Raw genomic sequence first — 18,001 nt, forward strand, 5'->3', positions numbered from 1 at the left:
TTGTGTCTGGTAACTGCCTGGCAGAAAGCTCCAAATAGAGGAGGAAAACTCAGTTGCGCTTCTCAGTGCAATTTAATGAACATCAAACTCTACAACAAAACTCTGCAAAATCTGTGTTTTACACATGTGGAAACTGAAGCATGCAGAAACATCTTCTCTAATGTTATAAAGATAGTAGCAAAGCTGGAGACGGCGCTTAAAAGTCTTGCTCTAGAATCACAGCTAGTAGCCAGCTGTGTCCTCTTTTTCAGATAAAAAATAATGAGGCATGCAGGAAAGCTTCAGGAGGCAAGCAGACTTTCCATTTTTCCATGCCAGGAGGTTTAGACTGCATTTAAGATAGTACTAGTAAGAGGGTAAAGACTGATCTACTCAAATTCAGCAAAAGAATTTGAGCTGAACAGTAACAGTGCGACTTCTCCTAAGAGACTGTGTGGGAAATAGAAGATATTGTTGGCATATTTAGGCCTTTTGGAAGAATGGTCCAATAATCAGAATCATCTTCCCCATTTCTGTCTAGATGAGTCAGAATTGTACCCTGGCAGGCTAAAGCAAACTTAGAGCGGTCTGTGGTAAGAGCATAGGGGATCTTTGCCATAATGAAATTCTTAATCTTCTTCCCATTTAGCAAGAGCTCAGTTCAGTGCCTTTCTCTGTCACGTTTCCAGTGTCAGCGTCCCTCATTGCTTAGTCTCTAAGGTGAATGCATCTGTACCTCTGAGCATCCTTCCCAGCCTCAGAGTCTTGGTATTTTAGCCTTCCTGTGTTCGGTTTGCTACCTTCTGCAGGTCACTTCTACCTGCTGCAAGCTTCCAAGTGGGCGAGATGTATAAATTTCATGTTTCTTGAGTGCTTATTCTATGCTCTATCCCCCCTTTAGAGGGCTGCTGAGTCCCAGAGCACTTGTATGCCTTACCTCAGCCCTCATGTAAAACGGTGGTAATCCTGGTAATCCCTCCGCTGCTGAAGGACAGTACTTTCTACTGCTGGTAGCCCAGGCACTCCTTAGTGTTTGCACCTCTCTCCTTTGAGAGCAAGTACTTGTGATGCTTGACCTAAAAATGCCAACAGATCTGTTTGCATAGTGTTATATACAGTAATCAGATGGGCAGTACCTGACTCTTTCTCCATAGTTTGTGTCCACATATAGAATTTGAGGGATTCTGTGGCTAATAAATCTCTTGGATATTGTATTGTATATTAATATCAGGAGCTGACTTTAGTGAGCAGGAAGAACAGATGAGAATAGCACATGACTTAAAAAGGAAAAAAAAAAAAAATCAGAATTCCTACCTTATGTGCAAAAGCCATCGTGACCCACCATGTAATTAATGCTAGATATCATGTGTGTTTAAAGTTCATATAATGCTTCAAGGAGCAGCAGCATCTTCATTTTGGAACACAAAGTAATTGATGGGGCTCAGCAAAGTAAAAATCACTTTCACTGAGGAAAAAAAAATAATGGTGTTTATACCTGTTAAAAGTCCTGATTGTTGATAGTACATTTTTGTTTACTTGAACACATGCAAAAGTGTAAGAACCTAGTTTTTATGCTCAAACTGCCAGAACGCATTAGATGAAAGGAGCGCAATCAACTCAACCTTGATGTTTGATTTGCGTAATGCCAACAGCCACTCTAACCAGGAAAAGATCTTCTGTGGGAAAAAATGGAATTCTATTTGACAGTATTATGTATCATACTTGGAGGAGGAAAAGGGATGTCTGTCACCCAGCAACAGAGGAAGGAGGAAAAAAAATTAATTAAAAAGAAAACAGAAAATGCAGTTGTAACACTGTGAAAATTGGCAGGGGGAGTAAGGGAGCAGGTAGAGCACCTGAAACTACTCAATTTTTTGAAATTGACTGGGTTTCAAGTTGACAGCGTCCCTTTAAACTTCAATTTTCCTAGATCTCAGACATGTAGCATAAGATCTTCCAGTCCCATCTGCTGCACTTGCTTAGCTGCTCTCTGCAATCCATTTTTCTAGTGGTCTGTCTGCTCTGGTTTTGAAAGTCCCAGGCTTTAAGACAGTCATTTAATAATTATTATTTTTTTTTTCCTCCAAGTGTCTGCAGTTTTGCTAGCACTGCAACCTACCTCTTGGACACTCAGGTCAAACTTCAGCCTTAAGAACCCAATAGTTGATTGATGTGATTTTAATAGCATTTTAGAATACAGTTGTTAAGTCGGAGGCAGTGAGATTTTTCTAAAGGAAAAGGGAGCACGGGTCTCAATGGCTCTAAACAGCTCCTGTCTCCGCATGTCGTCTCTTGCACTCAGCGGTGAAACGCATTATCGAGTAGTGCCCGGAAAGTGGCTAACTGCGTTTGACACACGCCAACTCCCTGCCTCCACACTGGATAATTGCATTGTCAACTGTTCAGCAAAGTGGCAGGTGACACTGCAGCTGGATTGATTGTCCTAGTATGGAGGCTCCCAAGACTGTCAGCCACCCAATCGATAGAGTTTACACAAGACACCGCGACTGCATCTGTAACTAATTTCAGTTTGAACCTCGGAAGACGCGGCTGTCCCTGTTTCCTGGCCTCTCTTCTCCTTTGCTTGCATCTTCTCCCTGGACGAGGAAGTTGCTTTCCTGCTGAAAGCCCGGCTTTATTTCTTGTTTTGGAGCTGGAAGTGAAGAAATCAATGGTGTGTTTTGTGGTTTCAGAGTTGAGGGCATTACAGCACATGGCTAACTAGCAGCTCCAGTTTTGCGATCAATAGGCTGATCAATTGATTAAATTAGCACTGATTTTTTTCTTCTTTCCAGCCTAGAAAAGAATTAGTTTGGGGGGAAGAACATATGGATTTGGCCCATGAAGTTTCGCCGTTGGTTTTTCCAGTCCTTGGCTGCCTTTCTCCCACGAATACAATCTCTGTGCTCATCATTATTTAAAGCAAACTGCATCGAGCCCCACCGCTGGCAGCGGCCCGCTGTAAGCCTGGGTGTCACTTTCAGCCGTTCCCCAGCCTTGCTGCTTCATGCTCGGCTGCCTTAGAAAAGTCATCCTCCGAGCTCTGCTGTGCTGCTTTATTATTGGCAAAGTTGCGACATTCCTGTGATCCCTGTCAGTGGTGCTTATTGATCCAGTGATGTGAATCTGCTTAGTGATTCAAGATTACTTTAATTCTCCCTCTTCCTTTTTTTGTTTGTTTCCACCCTCTCCCCAGGGGAACAAAAGCTTTCAGATCCACCTTTCCCTGACTCTGGAAAACGAGCCATAGCTGCAAAGACTGTGGCTGCCACTGCTGCTTTTGTACTTCAGCTCTGGGTTTTGAAGAGCAGCCTTTGAGATAGATACGAGACTGTTATCACCTTGGTGCATCACGCTGGTGTGAGGCTCTAGGAGGCAGCCATGCACGAGTGGCCACACCAGATCAGACCTTTGGGCCGAGTGCATTTTCACCTCCACAGCCATGACCTGTACCCGATGGGTTACAGAGAGGCATAAAAGAAATCTCTGGAATACTCCTCTGTGCTGTGAGGGGAAGGGAAGCCTCTTTCCTGAGCCTTGCAGCAGCTGGCTCTTATCCTGTGGAGCGGAGCTTGCCTGTCCTTTGTTCAGCACGCTGCTGTGAAATGATGTTAATGGTCATAAAATTATATGGCCCTTTCTTTAAAGGCAGCTGTTTCCCTGATCTGTTAGCAAAGATCATGGTAAGCATCCAAGACGCTGGGAAGCAGCAGTCAGGTCTCTGGCAGCCCATTTGTGCCTCTGTGGGAGCTAATAGACGGCGTCAGATGGATGCATCTGCTATTTCAGGTGTACGCTGTAACAACACAGTTGGGTGTCAGTTTTCCAGGTAAATCACTGTTTTGCTTGAAATGGATCTGGCTCCAGAGAAATGAAACCCTCGTCCTGCGAGCAGCTTTTCATGGCCTCTGAATGTCATTTTTCCTGCAACAGGCTAAGAAAGTCACCAGAGGAACTATTCTATCCTCGTTTGTGCTAGGAAAAAGGGGGAACAATTTCACTGTCCAAAAATAGGGCTGGGGAAGTGTTAGAGATCTGCAGAAAGACTGCTGTTCAGGATGGCCTCATCTCTACTTTTCTCCTGTTTTCGAGAATCTCTAATGGCTTTCTCTTTCTTCCAAACACCTTTTAAAATAAAACGGCATCCGTGCCACCTTGTCCTCTTAGTACTAGTTTGGGATACTTCAGCAGCTGATGAAATAAACCCAGTTCAGAGCCGTTCTCGGGAAGTGTGTGTGAGGCCTGGCCGTGTGTCTGCATAAACTACTTTTATTGCCTTCATTGTTTTTACTCTCCAAGAAGCCAACGAGTGACATTTCGTTAAGAAAATAGAGTGAACGTGCTGGAAAGGGAGGTTGTGCAGAAGGGGGTTACTGCAAGGAGTGTAATTAGCAAAGGCTGCAGTTCTGGAGATTTACGGGAGGCTTTTTTTCTTCTTTCCTGAACACGTGTAAATTACCTGCAAACAGAATGAATGCCTCTTCCCAGCCAAAACATGCTGCAGTAGAGCTGCACGCCCCTGAGATGGATTTGGATTTAGACCCACTTACAGAACTTAACACAAAATTCTGGATTTCTAGGTTATTTCCAATACAGATTTGACATACCTCCACTTTCTTTGATGGCCAAACAGGAGAAACACTAGTTATCCAGATGAATTTGATCCTCTGCATGAGCAGTGTCTAGTAGCTGCATTTATAATGGTGGTGCAAATAATAGTACTAACATCTTAGTTTTGTCCCCCAGTCTTATTTGGAGTGATAATTAAATACATGCAGAACAGCTGCCCCCCAAAACGGACATATCTGCCCAGATAGGAGTTGAGGAGCCAAGGTGGGCATAGTAAGTCTGTGTTTTCCGAGCTGTGCTGATGAAACTTGGCTGTGGTTGTCTGGGTCCGCACTGGTCTGGTTTCCTTTCTGCTCCCGAGTCTGCCAGTCTCCATGTGAGCTCGTGCCCGCGCAGGAGCCGACGGCACTGCCAGCACCTGAAGCAGCATATGCTGTCACTTTGACCATCTGCCACTGAATGTGAGGACAGGGGGAAAAGGAGGGACTTGAATGTGAGGCCCTTTTATCTGTTCTGTGAATCTGCTTATCTCTCACGTTAATGACTCTCGATCTTAGCCAGAGCCACCCTTCACTTGAGAGACATTGGGATGACTGACCATCGGGGGATTGCACAAAGGAAGGGAGGTTAGAGAAGCAGCGTAGAGGTCAGAGATGATGCTTAGGCATAGGGGACGCCTTAGGAGAAAGCAAAGTGCTCTGAAAACTTAAGGAAAGGGGAAGAAAAGGATTTCTGTTGAGATTTACCTCCACCTGTTATTAATCTACACACAGAAGAAAGTGGGAAGTGTTTTCCAGTCTCCTTCAAGCCCAGCTGATTCCTGTAGCTAGCCAGTACCTGCAGCCTGGCGGCAGCGCAGAGGGATGCAAATCTTTCCTGCTTTTCAGAGCTCTTCCCTATTTCAGAAGCGCTGTTGCTTGTGTAGAGTACCTAGATTTTTCAGAAATGGCCTTGAATTGGTGTTTGGGCGGACTGCTCTGAGGCCAGCCCAAGCAAAGCTGTGTACACAGTGCTGGAGGGTGGCGGGCGCTCTGGGTAAGTGATCTTGATAGGTACATTCTGATTGATGGGGGAGTTTGTCTCCCAAACTGTCACAGGGTTTATAGAGGTGCCACTCAATACCAGTGCTGGAATTGCTTGTCAGAGCACCTGGCTACAAGAGCAATGGGGATTGGAGACAGAGCTGTAACTTTGTTTTTTCTCTGCTTAATGGCCCCCGCATCTGACCTGCCTGCTCGCTCCTGTTTGTCTGGACTTTAAGGAGGCAGCTGGGATTAAGACTGTCAGAGGATCGTGCTGCTTTACCATCAGGAGACTAATTGTACCGGGGCTGGCAGCATGTGACAAGAGGTTCCCTCCTGCCGAATGCACGACAAGCAAAAAAATTCTTCAACAAGGGAAAGATATAGGAGAGTCTACATTTTGAGTTGTTCTTCTTTCATCTGAAAGTAGCATTTTCAAATTCACGTGTGGAATTGTATTCCTCGGGCCTTAGGTGACTCTCCTCATAAGAGTCGCAGCTGCTTCTGTGTATAAGAGGTCGTGTCTCTTGTGAATTCCTAGGTCAAACTCACAACTTAACATTGTCAGATTTCACTTTATTAACACATTGGGATAAAGTTCTGGTCCCGAGCATTGGCCTCTGGATAGCGGCGCTGGCTTTAGAAGTCCACTCTAGGCAGCGTTGCTGATGGCCGTAAATTACTGCCCAACCTTCAGAAGCCGAGCCTTGCTGGAGGAACCCTTCCCTGTTCCCAGTGCATGCCATTGAATTGCAAATTACCCCCGTGTAGTGGTAGGGGGCTCTTCTGGAAGCTCCTGTTCTCCTCTAGCAGGTCCAAAACAATGCCTTTGCAAAGGCCATTTTATTCTGCTTGACACCCTCTGTGCTCCATCTCACGTTTTCCTTGCTCCTGGATGGCAGCGCACGCCACTGGCAGGAGCTGGAAGTTGCGAGCCCTCTTTACACTTGGGCTGAGTTAGCGAGAAGCAGGTGTGATCCTATCGGCCCTTCCTTGCATTTAGTGGTCCTCTTAATCCATTTATAACAGCACTTGTCCAGAAATCTGGTTTGAATGAGCCTGAGACGAATGAATAATGTCAAGCAGTTCAGACGTCAAATATTTGAACAGCTGTGTGGGTGTTTTCACTGGCTTTGTGCATGGAAGCAACCCCAGGAAGTTAGACAAGGAGGGTCGGGTCGAAATTGTGGTACCAAACCCCAGCCCGCCGGAACTGGCCTCAAAATCCATCCCTGCTGCAGATGAAAGGGTATTAGGATGCCAGTGGCCCGCCCTTTGCTCCGCAGGTGATGCTAGACTGAGCTTTGCATCCCGTTCTTTGGTGTTTTCTTGCATGCAGTGGCAGTACTAGGATATATGGACCTTTTGATTCGCATCGGAAATATATTTTTTGGATTTTGTTTTTCCTTTTTTTTTTTTTTAAAAGCAGCCTCTGAAGTCCTAAAACTGATAGCACAGCTTATATTCAGAGTCTTTTTGGGTACATGGAGGTTACTTTGTTTAGCATACGGTTTCTGAATCAGTTTTTTTTTGCCATGTTGCAATGGATTGGACTTGGTCGTGTTCAAAAAAACCCCCAAATTCCATATTTATTGAAAATCTGAAAGCTGGATCGCCTTGTTGCAGCTTCCTTTAGGCCCTGGGCTGGGAGTCCTTGTTTAATCAGAAAAGAAAATTTGCCCTTCTCCTGTCACCATAACACGTACTGTCCAAACCCTTCTTCTGTACCCTCCCTGTGCAGGGGGGGATAGTACCCTGTTGGCAACGCAGCAGTTCCTATTATAGAGCCAGATTCAGCAAAAGGTCTGTGGAGTATTTTCCTTACAGACTTATAAGGGATTTTCTTAAGTACAAAGGTCTTGAGACCAAGGACACCAGGATTCCAAAGTCAAGGTGCCTTAATATTTGTAAATTGTACTGCAGTAAGCAGGTCTTCTTTTCTTAAGCTCTAACCATAAACCACTAGTTGGCTTGAGTCACTGGGAAACAAAATTGATGGAAAGGTGCATGTGTGCTGTGTGCTTAGCATCCTTGCAGAGAGAGGGACATGGGGAACAGTCCCATTTACCTTCACTCTTTGGACACCTTCCCCCACCCAAGGCACTGGCTCCAAGTATTCATTGTCTGGCTAACGTTCAGATCACCGCTGGGACTGGCCAAGTCACAGCTCCAGCTTTGCATGATTTGTGTTTCCCACAGCTACAAGAAAAATGAAGACCTGTGTGTCCAAAGTTTATGGCCTTTGAGAAGTGATGGGCTAAAGTAATGCCAGGTGCAGAGGATGGTGTTACGGCAGGTTAAATGCCATGCCTGTAAATCACCACCCCATCGCCCACTGCAACTTCTAAGACAGCTTTGAAAGACTATCCAGCTTCTTTGACAGGTCTCTCTTACTCCTCTAAATCTTCTCCCAAACGTTGTGATGAGCTGGAGGATTCAAGATTTACTAGATGGAGCCGTTGCAGCAAGAGGAGGCAGCTCGTGACACGTGTTGTTGGCTGGCAGCGTGCGGCCAGTACATGAAACGCTTTATATGGGGTCTGCTGGCAGAAGGCTGCCCCAGTGACACCACAGAGCTGACCTACAGGCATGGATGGACCTCCTGCAGTACCTGGTGCAGATGGTGGATTCTGCATTGTCGATCCTAGTTTTGTTACCTCTGCTGAAAATTAAGGCTGGCAATTACTTTGAAGTGAAAGGTAGTTTATGCTTCTAGGGAAAGGTTGGTCTTAAAATCATTGTCATGCTACGGTTATCAGTCGTTAAGGACCTTCTTTATATTCAGGGAAGAGAAATATCAAATCCATATAAACAAATTTTATTGGGGGCTTAATGAATCAGCGAGAGCATCCATTCCTAGAGAGCGACAGTAAAGAGCTGTGTCTGCATCGGTGTCCTTGGAAATCAGACCTTCGCCTTGCCCTGCTCTCTGCACACGTGCAAACTGTTAGAAATATGATTGACTCTTCTGGGCTGGTAAAGTGAAAGTTTGCTGCTGACAACACATGGTTGTGTACATGTGCTGATGAGAGCCCCGTGGGATGAACAGACCCGGACACTGTAGCCTAAAGGGCTACCCTAACGCTTGGGAACGTCCTCATTCTTCAGACATGAACCTTATAAACAGTGCTTTACATCAATTTTATCCTGTCTTCTGCACTTAAGAGCTGCAGAAATGTACCCCTTTTGGGGCATTTGTGCAAAGCCAAGGCTACCTCTGCCTTATTCTTTCAGTGTATGCCAGTGGGATGTGCTCCCTGATCTAGCCACAGACTTTAGCCACCAGCCATCTGGATTGGCCAGGTCCTTCAGGCTTTACCAGGTGCCCTCTGTCCATGAGCCAGGTGTCCAGATCTGCTGCCTGGACAGTGGGGTGCTCAGTGAAAGAGACCACTGGAGGCAGCCAGAGCAAGCTGATTTCTGTCTATGCAGTTTACATCTCCAAACAGCTTAGATCTGCTGCAGAATTGAACACAAACAAGAATTTTGCGTCACCCTGGCATTCAGGAGGTCTTTGCTTTATTTCCAGTCTCCTGGGAGAGAGCGTGCCCAGTGTTAGATCACACAAAGAGTAAATATATGTCTTCCTTAGTTTGTTTCCATTAAAAAAATCTTAGCTAAAAAATACAATGTGAAGGTTCATCTTTGTAGGTGCCTGCCTGCAGATCCAATGAAAAGAAGCCTGGTTGCAATCAGCAATAACACAAGTCAACAAAATGCTTGAGAACCAAAATAAGTGTATGTATTGTTAGAAAGTGGCAGTTGTTACTCGGTTCGGTCTCGGGTGTAACTGTTTGCTCTCGCTTCCTGCTGGAATTGGGACTGGGCTCATGCCTGATCCACCCTTGTTGGAAGTGCAGGAGTCTTGTTGGCTTGCACTGGAATGCTCACAAAAAAAATGCTTGTAAGGGGTTGTTAATGACTGTGGAGTCTCATATTTTTCTAGAAAGAGGTTTGCTTTTCTTAAACATTTTATATTGTAAAAATCTAAGCCATGACTAAATGCATTTAAATATATATATATTTCTAATTGTATTTTAGCCTCTGGCTGCCCTCTGTACCTAAAGTAAGGACCAATTCAGAATGTCCCTGTGGCCTTCTCTTACTTGCTAGTAGTGTAGTTTTTGTGTTAACCACTTCTGTGAAAAATATGTCTTCTCTATTTTGCTTCAATTTTTCCTGCCTTTGAGAGAGACACTTCTAGTGCTGTCAACTTTCAAATAACTGGAGTGGAGAGGAGAAGCTCAACAATGTTTTATTTTCAGTGTTGAGGGGAATTTTAGAGCATAAAATCCAGCATCCCTTTCTGTGAGTGTTTTCTGTGCAGTCTTCAGAAAATTGTCCTTGTGCAGTCTTTAGAGATGGTACCTTTTGTGAGGCTGTTAAGGGTGAAGGACAGCCTGCAGGTTGGTGCTGTCCCACCATTCTTAGGAGTTCTCCTTCACTTCACCTCCCATTCGAATACTCATCCACATGTTTTATTTTCTTTCAGGTTCTGGGTTCATCATGTGCAGCGGCAAAGAGAATCCAGACAGCGACGCCGACCTGGATGTGGATGGGGACGACACACTTGAATACGGGAAACCACAGTATCGTTTTTGAAAGGCTCTTAATGAGAGGGAACCCAGAGTGACATTTTTAGCTACCTTTCCTACAGCGCTGCCCTGCGTAGTGGTGGATAATCTGTGTCCAGCCCTACTGGAAATGGCACCACCTTCCCCATTTCCCATGTTATTTGAATAGGAGGGATCCCCAGTTGCTGCCTTTTGAGATCCTTCTGTTGATGCAGCACTACTTCAGACATGGTTGGTGAAGTCTGTAGGAGAAATTGCAGGAGATCAGAGTTAGTGTTCCTGTATTCGGTTTCATAAGCAATCTGTTCCGTCCATCAAGGTTTCTTCCATATGGATAGCTTTTCCTGCTTCATGGGTAGGAATTGAGTTTATTTTCCATAGGGCATCCCTTTGTTTTCAGCGGTTAAGTGCACTAGACTTTTCAAGCACTATTCACCTGCCACTCTGAGAGACTGAATTTTTTTTTTTCATTAGACATTTCATGGGCATAACTATCGTTAAAGGCAGTTTTGGGGAACTTCTCCATGTGGGAGCCATGCTCTTCAGACACAGCTCTGGGAGAGCTGTGGGCAGACTGCTGCCCTGCAGCAGCTGGATAGCCATCAAGGAGGAATTCCTGCAAGGGTATTCGGCATAGCTATAGAATTAGATTTTGTTGAAGTCTGTACCAGCCTTTAAGAGTGAAGCCACAACCCTTAAAAGACCTCTGTACCTCAAACAGAAATAGTGGAATTGTGCAAGTTAGGCTTGCAGAGGCTGAGGAACTGGTTTTCCCCTTCTAAGAGGCAGTGGGTCATATTGCTATCAAAAGACTTTTATATTTTTTTTCCCCATAAAACAAAACTTTAAGCCAGGATTAAAAAGCAAGCTTCTCTTGGGACCTTGCTTGGATACCAGCCCCTCTTCTTTTGAGGTGTTCCAAGTTGGATTGAATTTGTTCTGTGTCCCAGCTAGTGTCCCAACCATCTCAAAAGTCTTTCCATTGTCTACAACGAGGCTCTATGTTCCTTAACCCCTTGTGCTCAGGTACACAGAGGCAGACGTTATCCCTTGCACTGGGGAAGAGCCAGGTGAAGCCAAAGAAAGGGAGGCGCTCCGAGGTGCTGTTTTAAAGTAAGTACTGTGCTTTTCTAATTTGCTTTTGTTACTTTTGGGGAACCTCAGTTTGTGGAAAATACCCGTTCACTTGAGGGCAAAGGTGACAACAAGGGAGGCTTAGAAAGAGGCATAGTGTGATGGTGGGTCTCCATTTCTACTTGCGCAGCCTCATAAAGCCTCCCTGCACACTCTCCCTCCCTTAACTACACCGCTGCCCAGCCAGTGCCATCTTCTCCCTGAGCAGTGCTGGACAGAAGGTGAATTCTGGCGATGGGAAACTGTGCCTTATGCATCATCTTACTTCACAATGAAATGTGGCCTCTTAGTAGTAGTATAACATGATGCCATCCACATCGGCACATGTTGCATTTGTTCAGAGGAGTCTGGCACCCACAGTATGATATCATTGCATCCCATTGTGTTGTAGGGTACACAAACTAATTCTTCTGCCTTCGTCTCTGGGATTGGGACAGGTCAGGGTAGGATGTGTGCTCTGCCCACATGCATGTGTGGAGAATGTAGGCAGCCAGCGTTCAGGGTACTTGGGGAAGCATTTCAGGCAAATAAAATGAGTTTTAACAGGGAAGTAGGATTGCTTTCTAAGCCCTCTGCCCTGCATAAAACAGGGCTTAAATTACCCCTCTATCTCTTTCACTGAGTGATCCTGTGAGGTCAAGGTTGAAGTGATTGATAGAGCAGTGAAATGAAGTTTTCTTACTGCTTAGCCTGTCACAAACACTAGTTCAAAATTAGGTTCCGCTCCATAGAAAAGTGGCATTTGCCCAACTGGATCCAAGCCATTGGTCCGTTCAATACTTTGCTAACTGTCCTGGTCCGTAGGCAGGGCCTCAATCATGCTGAAGCTCCTCCACAGCCAGGAAAGTGGTGTTGTAGCAGGAGGGTATCAGGGTATCCCTTTTCAGTGTCTGTGGGCACTTACTGCTTGGTGAGATGACTGAGGACCTAAGGCCAGGAGACCCAGTTCCTTCATGTGGCTTGCACCTGACACATTGTTTTGCTGTTTGGATAAGGTGCTTGCACGTCTCCTGAACTTGTTTGCCCAGCTCTAAAACAGGAGAGATGATGTTGCTTGTAAAAGCACTTTCAAATTCCGGCAAGTTTCTGTAGAAATGTAAGTACAAAAGCTGATGCCCTGAAGCATAAGCTTACCTTACCTTTTGAGTGCAACTGTCTTGGCTCTTAGAGCTAAAATGTTAAATAGTGATGGGTGTGCAGCCTACTCAGAAGATTCCTTTCTCTAACAGTCTCTGTTACTGGCTTGCAAGAGAATGGACAGGGTTAGGAGTTGTCTGTACTTCAGTGGTGTTGTTCTTCACATGGGAAGATGGAAAAGATGAGGCTTGTGCAGGTGTGATGTTATTCTTAAAGGGAGAAGCTACTGCAACACAAAGGATTTCTGTTCACGAGTAAGGTTTTCATCTTTGAAATTGTGTATTCAAAAATGAGCCTTCGGTCACAGGTGCTGTTTGAATCCCATCCTTCAGTCAGCATCACAACCCCCGTGTGATTCAGCAGAGGTCACAGCTAGAAGTGCAGGTTGGGAGAACACTAGTGGAAGTGTGGACTAGCACAAAACCACCTCCTGCAGCAGGCCAACCGCTCGCATTTTGGAACCTAGACTGACGGATAGAAGTATTGAGACAGAAGTGGTGGGTGGAAGGGGTAGCTTTTCCCGAGCAGCAAAATTTTCTGTATTCAACCTTTAGCATTCTTCCCTTTTCTCTTATAGTGGTGGCACACCCAGTACTCGAATAACACCGGAGTTTTCTAAATGGGCCAGTGACGGTGAGTGTTGAATTTGTAAATTATTAATTTGTATGCTACAAGAGGGAGATAGATATTCCGTATCTTCTGACTGCCAGTAATTGGGCAAATGGTAGTTACAAATGCTCTTGCACAGTACCAGGAGTTATACATGTATGCACATATATCACACTGTCTTTTTGAAGCTTTACAGCACAATGTGGCAGCCAGAGGAGTTCCCAAAAATGCAGCTTTAACTGATATGGTGATAAAAGTTGGGAGTTGGATTGACTTGCTGTTGTGTCACTAAAAGACAAACGACAAACTGCTGTTTCACAGAGGGAGCCATCAGAGCTTGACTGTGTGATGGTGGTGTTCAGCTGCTGGGGGCTTAAACTTGCTTGATGTTTTTTCAACTGCTTTCTTATAATCTTCCCTTCTTTAAAAGGGCATGCTAGAGACTTGTATCGTGATCTGTTGGGTAGGTCTTTTCCTTGCTGGCCTCTATGGCAAGAAAAGCCTGCAGCTCTGTAGCCTGCACCTTTAGAGTGAGAACTCCAACATCTGTCCTACTTCATGACCTGTAGTTGAGTCTCCAGAGCAAACGAGTGAATGTGAACTTGTACCTTTGCATGCATTATTTGAAGGTTCATGGCATTAAGGGGGGAGGGGGGTGTTAAACCCATTTGACTGCTGGGTTTTTTTTATTTAATGCCAGCAGCACTGTAAGTGTAAGCAGCGACCTAGTGGAAATATGAGAATAATAAAACCTGGCGCTTTCCAGCTGTAGATGCCAAATCCATTTCCAAAGCTGGGCAGTGCTGCCTCAGCTCCCTTAGGAAGGGAACTGAAGCTCAGCGACCTGAAGAGACTTGTCCCAATGATTTTATTCCCTGTTCTGTTACTGTAATGCTTTGGGCATTTGATTCCCAGCTTTGAAAGTACCTACAAGACATAACTGCTTTCCAGTGGGAGGGGGGGTGGGTAGAACCAGTTTTGCCAAGGGCATGATGATTAAATGGAGAACATAGGATATCTATCGCAGGCATTTTCTTCTGTGGGATAGGCAATCACATTTATTTTCTGTGATGTAGGAGCACTCGCTTGTAGGTGTGTTCAGCTTCAGTAACTACAGCCACAGAGGTGATGAGGAAGCAGCCCTGGTGGCACTTGCTGTGAGCTTTTTTTCTTCATACCTTTTACCTGAAGCCACAGGTGCTGAACCTACAGCCCAGGGGCTGGCCCTAGGACAGTTTGTCTGGCTCAGCCCTGACTGGTTTCTCACATCCCCCCCAGTGCTGGGAGGAGGCATGGCACTGCTGGTGGAGGAGGGCTATGAGCAGACTGTTCTGTCCTACTAGTTACCTGGCATATGTTTTTCTCTCTCTCTGTGTCGGAGGGTTCTCAGAAAAAGGTAGAAGCTGAGAGCAGGGTCTTGGCTGAGTGGATTTGCTCCAGATCCACCTTTTTAGAAGTACACTTCGGCATGGGAGATGCATCAAAACTTAGTGAATTAAATCCTGGCATGAACAACTGGAACATCTGCAAGGGTTGGTCAGTATCTTCAGCACCAAATAGGGTACAGAGAGAGGGCCTCCTGGCCAGACAGGGACACGTAGCATCAGTCTCTTTTCTCTCGCTTTCCAAGAATTGACATGAAAGTGACTCATTGGGGTCCTCTGCTTCTGGAACTCTAACTCACTCAGACTATTTCACTGCAATGATCAAATGTTCTTTTACTAATTTATCCATTTTTCCCTCAACAGAAATGCCCTCAACGAGTAATGGTGAAAGCAGTAAACAGGAGACCATGCAGAAGACCTGTAAGAACAGTGACATTGAAAAGTGAGTGTAAAGTGGATAGCTTTCATTTTTCCTGTTTTAAGGAACCATAGTGTCCCATCTGGTGTTCCCTAGAAGCAGTGGTCATCTGAGGGTAGGCATATTTGAGGCTTTTACCACTGAGAAGGGAAGTTGTGCTCCAACATGAATGCTGGATTTGGAGCTATTGGTGTCCTGACTTGCTGCTGCTATGTCCACAGAGTGCCTGTGGGGAGTTCTCCCCCAGACACCTGCGTGGGCAGGTATCCAGTGACAAGGGATTGAGTGCAGCTTTCAAAGGGCTTCTCCACTGCAAATTGCTTATTTTAAAATACGTAAATAGATATATCCATGGTTTCCACCACATTCTAGTTATGGTGGTTTTCAAATGTGTCCTGTGGTGCGTAACAGCTTAGACTAGAGCTGGGACTTGGGTTTGAATCTTCACCTCTCGTCCATTTTAACCTGACAAAAACAATGGGCTTGTCAAGCTGTACTTTAATTATTTTTTTTTATTCCCCCTGCAAAATTTCTGCTACCCATGTATCACGGGATCCTGCTTTTACTGGAGAAGTTACCTTATCGTTGCATCTTGGTTTTTGAGGGCAGTCCTTCATGTGGTCTCTATTCTGTTTTTTCCATGGTACCTGCATGTACACTGTCCATCAGAAAAGAACCCCAGCAGTCCCGTAACCTGGCAGAAGCCTCACTGAGAGAATTTCTTATCCCTTGAGATCCAGATTTCACCTTCATATGGTTGCTAACGGAAATAATGTCTCAGTTCCTGAGTTTTTTACCTGCAGCCCCTTCCATCTGATTCAGAAGCTTAAGTCCCGGTGTATCTGCTGCGTGCATTTGAGTAACAACCTCTCTCCTTGGAAGTCCTTCCATGTGCTGCTAGGGTGACTTACTGCTCAGGCAGATCTGACAATCCAAGCCTCAAACTACAGGCTCTTCACTGCTGCCATGGACTGCATTAATTGCGGTGGGACCAGTGTTTTAAGTTAATTATAGCCTGACATAAAATGTTGCCCCAAGATCAGGTGAGAGACAAAACAGCCTGAATGAGGTGGAAGCAATGAGATAGTTGTGGGTTTTAAACAGATGGCGTTTACGTTTTGGGGATGAGGTCCATGGATAATTTGGGATGGGGAAAGAACCTGGTGGTAAAGTTAAGCAGACTTTACAGAAAGTTGGTTTTTTTGATGTAGTTTGTTCTCCTCCTGCCCCTGGTCCTGACTTGAGAGGTTGTGTCCTTGGCACAGGATATGTTGCCAGTTAGGGGTTAACTGGGGAAACTCCCTGCTGCAGAGGAAACTTATAACACTGCTTCGCTGTCTCGGCACTTTCCTTTTTACAAGCCTTTTTATTGGCATGTCCCAAACGTGGGCTGTCTGCTGGTCGATGCTTCTTGGTGAGTAGACTTTGGCCAAGGACCGCCGAGTCTGGGAGCTCACAGGTCAGTGGAGAAGCACCCTTGTCCTTAGAGCAAGCCAAGCATTGCGTGCTGTCTTGGTGGCAAGGATTCATCCCTTCTGGCCTCATCTGTCAGCCTCTGTCTCAGCCACTGCTTGGCTTCCCTTTGGGCCTCCTGCCTGTCAGCCTAACAGCCCCCCACCCTCCCAGATCCACTCCTATTGAAAATCTTTAAACTGCAGGAGCTGAAAGGATTTGACATTTTCCAGAACACTTGAGCTCAAGTGATAAAATTGACATAGCTTTAATAATCTGATCAAAGAGGCTTTAGCTAGCACCTTTTGAAGGATCCCGGAATCCTTTCCAAACAACACTCATGCTAATGCCGCTGTGAAGTGGGGGAGCGTGTGTGTGCATGCACACCTTGCTCCGCGATAACCTTGCCCCACTAAAGCTTCAGTTCTGCAAAAGGTGTGAAAAGTCATCAAAACCCAATAGAAATTATGGGGAAACCCTTAAAGTGTCTTGCTGAGTCTTTCCAATAATGCTGATTTTTTTTGAAAGTATCAGGGAGAGCTTTTTATTTAAAGCACTTTTATTTCACCAAGGTTCAGAAATCAAGACGGTGTTTCAGGTGGAGAATTCCTAGCTGCCTTTTTTTTTTTTTTCTCTCCTTTCCTTTGAGATTCGTGTGTGATAAATAGTTTCTGTCCTGCCATTTAAGGAGTCTGAATGCTCTGTGTGCTTGTCTGTGTAGAGGGGTTCTGTTAAATTAATTGATAACAGGGATCAGAGCTAGAAGCCTACAGAAAAGGAGGGGGAAGGGTTTCACACTGTCTGTCTGCTTCTCACTCCACTGCTGAGCCATGATATATGGCGACCCAGCCCAACAGGCTAAATTGATTCATCTCCAGTTCCTGTTTCTTAATCTGGAGCTAAATTGGTTTCATTTTTCTTGTTTTGGGTGGCGCTTACAGGAAGTTTTTGGCAGCATCACTTTACTCCACTGTTTGTAACTTTAATTTTTGCCTTTAAATCTGAGCGTTATTGATTGGCATGTTAAACCCTGTGTAGCATCTGATTAGCATTTTTAAAAGTGTCCAGAGCACATGGTTTACCACCTGTGTCAGCCGTGCTCTCTGTTTAGAGCAGCAGCTAATAGAGTTAGCAGCGATCCGCATATTGATCCTTCCCTCGTAAGAATGACATTCCTTCCCCCTCCCCTCTTCCAAAAATAAGTCTGGGCAGGGAGAGTGGTGTGGTTTTGTTTGATTGGTTTTTAATCCATTAATACAGTACAGCAAGCGGTCCTCTTTTTGGCACGCAGCTGAAGCTCTTTGCTTGAGCCAAGTTAGTTTAATCTAAACTTGGGTTTTCATGGAAGTCTTTTGCGTGTAGAATGGCTAGATGGAGTTTGGGGTAAGTCTTGTGTTTGTTGCTCTCTCCTTGTGCCGTGCCATGTCATCTATAGTTTGGGCAGGTTGACCTCATCTGCATTGTGTTGAACTTCAGATGGCAGGCACAGGTAACGAGAGACATGGTGCTGGTCTCAGCTCTCCTTCACAGCCATGCTAGGTCCTTGGTAGCTCAGGCAGGTTTCTTACCATTGACCTCATCTGCATTGTGTTGAACTTCAGATGCCAGTCACAGGCAGTAAGAAAGGTGGTACTGGTCCCACCTCTCCTTCCCAGCACTGCGGGGTGTCTCAGCCCTGCTGAGCTTTTCTCATCTCGCCAACATTAGGGGTCTGGGAGACAC

The 18,001-nt window shown here is 45.3% G+C and overlaps 1 protein-coding gene across 4 annotated transcripts in view; it reads left to right on the plus strand.

Annotated features, from left to right (window-relative positions):
- RNF220 (ring finger protein 220) overlaps positions 1-18,001 on the plus strand; it is a 225,596-nt gene that overhangs the window by 183,486 nt on the left and 24,109 nt on the right. For all 4 annotated transcript variants that reach the window (XM_074151463.1, XM_074151464.1, XM_074151465.1 and 1 more), the window contains 4 exons: positions 10,063-10,159; positions 11,171-11,257; positions 12,993-13,048; positions 14,773-14,851. In XM_074151463.1, coding sequence (XP_074007564.1) covers positions 10,063-10,159; positions 11,171-11,257; positions 12,993-13,048; positions 14,773-14,851 — 319 coding nt within the window. The remainder of the gene's footprint in view (positions 1-10,062; positions 10,160-11,170; positions 11,258-12,992; positions 13,049-14,772; positions 14,852-18,001) is intronic.

Source organism: Numenius arquata, chromosome 8 (genome assembly GCF_964106895.1).
Source record: "Numenius arquata chromosome 8, bNumArq3.hap1.1, whole genome shotgun sequence".
NCBI classification, from domain to species: Eukaryota; Metazoa; Chordata; class Aves; order Charadriiformes; family Scolopacidae; genus Numenius; species Numenius arquata.